Below are 6,795 nucleotides of genomic sequence, written 5' to 3'. Positions count from 1 at the left end.
ACTTGTTTTCAAACACCGATCCTCACTTTTTGCACAGAAGCAGGTAGGAGAGTCATTTGTTAATTAAATTCCCTTGCCAATTTACATTAAAAAGGGGAAACTGTTTCCAGAAGCTCATGACACTTTCATAACCCTTAACCTATAAAAGAAAGAGTTGTACAGCTTTTCTAAACCTTCCCCCAAACCACCAGTGGATTGTCCCAGGCCTAATGGTGAATAATGAAAGAAAGTCCAGGAATGGTACAGCAGGGCTGAAGATTGGGAACATCTGCTCACAGAAAGTCAGGCATTCTCCTCCGGCTCCCCCTTTCATCTTTGGACTTTCTCATAAATTTTTTTCAAAGGGATACAATCCCATGGGAAAATGGCAAAAGAAAAAAATCTCGGACACTATTAGTCAGTGAGGCCAGCAATAGTTGCAAGAGAAGAAAAATTCTTCATGGGAATCCCCCACATCTGAGAAGAAGCAGCAAAATTCACCAGGGAAAAATTCACCATTGTCAGTCTAGCAGACAATGTCTTTTATCCATGTGGGAGCCTGCATTTATCCACTGTTTTCATTACCCGTGGATGGTATGGCATCAGTAAAGAGGATCAAAGAAGAATAATTAGAAATGGGGTGCAGAGAGAATAATGGCAAAAGATGCCATTTCTTTCTTAAAAAGATTTGTTTGTTTACCTGTGTGTATCTCTTGAAAGAAGCCTGTCTGCGAACTAGAGGTGTAGCAATGGAGCAAAATTCTGTTTATTCCTGATGCTGTTGCACTGAAACTAAACGGATACTTACCATCCCCTTCAAGATGTGAAATCCTTTAACCGCTGTTTCTGAGGCAAGACAGCCGTGCAATACCCGCACACCTGCAGGTGTTGCCAGGGTGCAAGGCGCAGCAGCCTGCCACACTAGCGCAACCTCCCCAAAACCCGGTAGAGGGCAGTTAGCACCACCGCGACGCCGTCACGGCTCCCGGCGCGCAGCGGCTTCGCCCCTTCCAGCTGCCCCGGGCCGCGGGCGGCAGCGGGCGGCAGCGGGCGGCCCGCGCCGTGCAGGGCGCCAGGCCGGGGCGCAGGCGTGATGCGCCGCCGCGGCAGCGGGCTCGGCACACGCCGCCGAGCCGCCAGGGCGGCCCCGGCCCGCGGGGCTCGCCGCGCAGCCCTCGCCGCCAGAAGAGGCCCGCTGGCGGCCCCGAGGGCGGCCCCCCGCCACCACCCGCAAGCGGAGCCTCGCTCGGCGCTGGGGAGGCGCCTGGGGAAGCGAGGGGGCCGCAGGCGGCGGCAGCACGGGGCCCCGGTGCCGCCCCGGGCCCGGCGGGGCGGGCAGGGAAAGCCCCAGGGCAGCGCTCGCCAGGGGCAGCGCTCGCCAGCGGCAGCGCCCGCGGCGCAGCAGGGAAGTACCGGCGGGGAGGCAGAGGAGCGGGGTTAGTCACCGGGGCGGCGAGTACTTCCCCTGCCGTGGAAAAACGCCAAGTTCCCGCTGCAGGAGCGGCCGGGCGGGCGCAGGGAATTCCTCCGCGCCGCCTCGGCCCGGCCCGGCCCCTGGCCCGCCCCGCCCGCGGCGCCGAGCAGGACCAGACTCGCCCGTCAGGCTTTGACTGGCTGGAAATTCCCGGCCGCGGCAGCTCCTCCCCCGCAGAAATCCCCTCCGCCGGGTGTATATGCGGCGCGCCGCCGCCGCCGCCGCTCACTCGCGGATGCCCGCCCGCCGCCAGCGCCAGCACTAGCAGCAGCGCAGCCGCCGCCGCCGCGCCAGCCGCCCCGCTTGGAGCCGCGGCGCGGAGCCCCCTCCCCCCCGCCGCCATGATCAGCGCCCGCCGCGCCGCCGAGCTGTCGGCCATGGAGGGCCGCGAGGCGCCGCGCAAGGAGCTCCCGGCGGCGCCGCTGCAGGACGACCGCCACGACAGCGGGCTGGACTCCATGAAGGACGAGGAGTACCGGCAGCTGGTGAAGGAGCTGCAGGACATTCGCCTCCAGCCGCGCGACGCCCCGGCCTGGCCGCAGGGCGACCCGCCGCCGCCGCACGCCTGGGCCCAGCAGCTCACCGAGGACGGCGACACGTAAGTGCGGGGACGCGGAGGCCGCGCTGGCGGCGGGGCCGGGGGGCGGCGGGGCCCTGCGGAGCGCCCGGCCGGGGGGCGGCGCTGGCGGGCCGGGAGGCGCCGGGCGGGCCGGGAGGCGCCGCGCCGGGGCAGGGCCGCGGCCGCGGAAAGTCCCTGGAGAGGCGCCAGGAACAGGCGGCTCCCGGCGGCCCCGCGGAAAGCACCGGCCGCCGAAAAGCCCCGGTTTCGAAACGCGGCACATGACGGCGGGCGCGCCCCGGCGGCCGGCGCGGCCCGCTCGTCACCGCTGCTCCTGCGGGGGGATTTCACTCTTCTTTTTTGGGGTTGTTTCCTTCCTGCAGTTTTCTCCACTTGGCGATTATTCACGAAGAGAAAGCCCTGAGCCTGGAGGTGATCCGGCAGATGGCCGGCGACCGGGCCTTCCTCAGCTTCCAGAACAGCCTCAGCCAGGTACTGGTCTGCACCCGCCACCACCACCCCAAAGAAAAGCTTCTTTCTTATTACTATTTTTTGATGGATATTAAATCAAAGCCTGCGTTCAGACAAGCACCCAAATGACTCCAGTTGTTGTTAATGCAACACTTCCTCTCACCAGCAGTGGCATTTAATGCCTGCATTTTTTAAATATGATGCAGTGGGTTGCACCCCTCTTCATTGTCACATTAATGATGCCCTTCGTATGACTGTTTGGTATCTGGAGAGCTCAGAGTTCATCATTTCCAGACAAAAAAACAACTATCAAGAAGTATTAAAAAAACCCAACTGTTTATAGGGTTTGTTTTCAATTGGGCAAAAATCACCAACTGATTGAGGGTCTGTTCAGACGCTGCTGCTGCCTGCTGTGTTTGTAGTGCCACTTACCAACCTGTGGTTTCCCTTTTGTCTGCAGACTCCACTTCACCTGGCCATTATCACAGATCAACCTGAAATTGCTGAGAATCTTCTGAAGGCCGGATGTGACCCAGAAATCAGAGACTTCCGAGGGAACACGCCACTCCATATTGCCTGTGAGCAGGGCTCCCTCAGAAGCGTCAGCGTCCTCACACAGTACTGCCAGCAGCACCACCTCCTCCCTGTCCTACAGGCAACCAACTACAACGGTACGCACAATCTGCTGTACCGAAATGCCAGTATGCTGCGCTGAGGACAAGTTCTTGCTCTGTAGATCTCAAAGACCTCTGGAAAGGTGGAGAAGGTTGAGGAAGCCAAAGTACATAGCAGTGTCTGATTTCCTTAAAATTTCCCTGATTGGCTTATAGGCCTCCTTACTGATGATCATTGGCTGCCATAACTTTAAACTCTGCATTTTTAATGACTACTTTTGCAGAATTTAATTAACTCTGAATATTTTATTTCAAGTGTTTCTATTTTTTGTTACAATAATTTGGAGTCAAACACTGGAATAAAGTAAAGCTAAGAAATCTTTCCAAAATCTTTTCCTGTTTTCCATACATATTAGAAGTTGAAAGGTTTTCTTGGAAAACACCCCTTTGCCTTTGATAAATTGCAAACCTAGATATTATTCTATCCTCCTGACTTTTAAGTGAAAGATAAGGCATTAGGTAAGAATTACTCAAATTTTACCTTCATTTGTATTTTACAGGACATACATGTCTCCATTTGGCATCTATTCAAGGGTATCTGGCTGTTGTTGAATACTTGCTGTCCTTAGGAGCAGATGTAAATGCTCAGGTATGTGATTTATCTATGAATTTAACTGAACAGGGTTGTGTAGTCATAAGAATCAGCAGTTCTGGCACTGGCAAGCCTGGCTCTCCTAACATGAAACATCTTGGGTTATTTTCATACAGGAGCCATGCAATGGCAGAACTGCACTACACTTGGCTGTAGACCTGCAGAATTCAGACCTGGTGTCCCTTCTGGTGAAACACGGGGCAGATGTGAATAAAGTGACCTACCAGGGCTATTCCCCGTATCAGCTCACGTGGGGAAGAGACAACTCCAGCATACAGGAACAGCTGAAGCAGTTGACCACAGCTGACCTACAAATGTTGCCAGAAAGTGAGGACGAGGAGAGCAGTGAATCGGAATCTGAATTCACAGAGGATGAAGTAAGTAGCTATTTGCACCTTTTCATAGGAAGGACCAAATCCTGCCCTTTTATATGCTTAAGTTGTATTTTTGTTGGTGCTCTGATGACATATGGGTGACCTAAATATCCCCATAAAGTAAGGTTACAGTGTCAAGTGTTGGAAGTATGGCAGTTGGGCCAACATATAAATAGAATAAATGTAAGAATAAAATATAAAAACTACCTTAGGGAACAGATATTAATTTCACAGAGCATGATTCTCTGAACATTGTCCTGTTGCTGATACCTACAGAACCTTGTGACATATAGCTTAAGTTAATTTGTTGTTTTCTCCTCCCCACCATTTATTTTTCTAACATTCTCAGTGCTGTAAATTGCAAATGATAGCAAATGTAACCATTGCTGTGTAGAAATTTTGCACGCTACTGAAGTCAGGGCAAGCAGAATTTGGCTATTCTCCCTGAGTAGATATGATACTTGCAGTGAGAATTTTACATTAACAGCATTTTGGGTTTTTTTTCTTCCAGCTCATATATGATGACTGCCTTATTGGAGGACGACAGCTGGCATTTTAAAGCAGAGGTTTCTGTGAAAGGAAGTGACTGTGTACATATGTATAGGAAAAGGACTGTCATTCTTCATTTTAAAAAAATCGAAATGTGGAAGAAAAAAGTACTGAAATACTACACTGCCCAGCAAGGAGCACTTAAGTGTAACAGCAAGGTTCCACGTTCTGACCTGTGATTAAATAACAGGAGTGGAATATGTAACATCCCTAGAAATCTGTGATTGTTTACACCACTTGATAAGGAACCCCATATCCAAACTTGTTAACAGTATGAAGAAAACGGACTACAGATCCAACATACTATTTACAGAAATGCATTCAAGATCTGTCTATAGGTGTTAAATACTACGAGGAATACTTGTCCACTCATGACAAGACAGGCTCATACAAACATCCCATCTTTTTGGAAACTGTTCCTTAGGTTTCTGTTGGGCTGGTGATACTTCACCTTACTGACTGACCTCAGCTGCTCTTTGTGGGGTATAGCAGACAGAGGATCAACCAAAGGAATGACCTCTTGGCTGTTATGGGAGAGGTAGCAATCATGTTAACTGTGGGCATTGGAAACGATGTGTTTCACACAATGTGTGTCATAATTGCTACACTTTTTAGCAATTGTATAGCTTGTAAATACTGTACATTTTGTTTATAATTATTTTGGTACATGTGAGATGTATTTATTAAAAAATGTCAAATTACTGTGGTCTGTGAAATGATTAATTGTCCACCTCATTGTCCTGAGATATGTGGGATCCACGTGGTTAGTTTTAAGAAACAATTACTACCTAGTATACCTATAAGCTTAGATGCTCATGAGGTGTTACGTGGTTCACTTCAGTAGGAATAAGGTGTCTGTATAGCTTTGAAATCTCAGCCCTTCTGCTGCAGCTAATTTTAGAAATATATGTAGGTGTAGTTTCCTGTGCCCTTTGTCACAGGCGGGGAGGGGGCTGGGATTCCCCCTCTGTCACACAAGTGTCAGACTGCTTAGCCTATAGAAAGATCTGTGACACCATTTGGTAGCAACCACCTGCCTCTCGGGCACCGTCTGTTCCAGCTCTTGGCCCTGTGGCCCTATGCTGGTGCAGGAAAGGGCCGCGGAGCTGCTCAATGCTACTACACGGTGGGGGGAAACCCAGCACATTCTTACGGTGACTTGCGTGGTGAGTCTGGAGGTTTGCAGAGCAGTCCCATGCCTGGCTTCCCTCTCATTTATCAGAGCCCTGCTCCAGTCTGAACTTGGACACCTTCAGATTTTCCAAAGGGGATTTCTGCAGGAAGAGGGGAGTGCAAGCCATGGAACAAGCACTGCCTTCTTCCACCCTTGAAATTCAGGCATTGGGTCTCACCCCTCTCCTCATGGCTGCTCATTGTCGAGTCTGCAGTGGTGGACTATATTGCCTTAACCCATTTTAATTATTTCTGGGTGTTTTCCCAAGCTTTAATACAAACGGAATCATTTCACTCAAATTTCCATCTGTATCTGATCTTTTGGCATTGTGTTGCAGAGTAGGACTAATTCTAGCCACAGATACAGGATCATTATGTGACCACATAAAGAATCAATTGAGGGAAGTGTGACCATGCCCTTTTCCCAGCCTGGGTTATATGTGCCCTGTTCCTCTTGTGCCATAACCCCCTGGATCAGGATGGGGTGGAGCAGAGCTGCCGACGCAGAACCAAGCTCTGCCAACACAGTATTCACCAGGGGACTTCTGGGCTGCTGGCCCATGGCCAGACTCTAGCCACTGATGAAGGCAGTGGCTCCAGATTGTATAGACACATCCAATCCCTTTTCTTTAAGTAAGATCCTGGCTTTTTTGTCTCTTCCTGAGGGATTTCTGACACATGAACTGCTTTAAGTAAGGCTCTTACGGAGGGCTGTTTGGTATGAGGAAGAGCACCTCAGCAGGCTGGGTTCTTGCTAATTTGCATTGGAGCCAAAGGCCATTGTGGAAATGATTATATAGAAATTGTCATCCTGAGTCATTTTTATTTCCCTTCCACTCTCATTTCATTAGCATAGGCAAAGTGCATGCACCGAAACTTCCTTATTGGAGATAGGGCCATGCCTAATTTCAAGCCTGCAAAGTTTTCCACCACTGGGGCTGGTTGAGAAT

At 50.9% G+C, this 6,795-nt stretch overlaps 1 protein-coding gene across 1 annotated transcript; it reads left to right on the top strand.

Moving 5' to 3' along the window:
- Positions 1 to 1,647: 1,647 nt before the first annotated feature.
- NFKBIA (NFKB inhibitor alpha) lies at positions 1,648 to 5,374 on the top strand. Its single transcript, XM_067296733.1, has 6 exons — positions 1,648 to 2,051; positions 2,396 to 2,504; positions 2,944 to 3,154; positions 3,658 to 3,746; positions 3,866 to 4,126; positions 4,635 to 5,374. The coding sequence occupies exons 1-6, from the start codon at positions 1,795 to 1,797 to the stop codon at positions 4,680 to 4,682; spliced, it is 975 nt and encodes a 324-aa protein (XP_067152834.1). The 5' UTR covers positions 1,648 to 1,794; the 3' UTR covers positions 4,683 to 5,374.
- Positions 5,375 to 6,795: the final 1,421 nt, after the last annotated feature.

Source organism: Apteryx mantelli, chromosome 4, assembly GCF_036417845.1.
Source record: "Apteryx mantelli isolate bAptMan1 chromosome 4, bAptMan1.hap1, whole genome shotgun sequence".
NCBI lineage: Eukaryota > Metazoa > Chordata > Aves > Apterygiformes > Apterygidae > Apteryx > Apteryx mantelli.
This window is presented reverse-complemented; position numbering and strand designations above follow the sequence as displayed.

Bases quoted from the DNA above. Each gene is read 5' to 3' on its own strand.
- NFKBIA (XM_067296733.1), top strand. From the start codon at position 1,795: ATGATCAGCGCCCGCCGCGCCGCCGAGCTGTCGGCCATGGAGGGCCGC. The intron at 2,505-2,943 runs GTACTGGTCTGC...TTTTGTCTGCAG, and splicing joins TCCAGAACAGCCTCAGCCAG to ACTCCACTTCACCTGGCCAT. The intron at 4,127-4,634 runs GTAAGTAGCTAT...TTTTTCTTCCAG, and splicing joins CTGAATTCACAGAGGATGAA to CTCATATATGATGACTGCCT.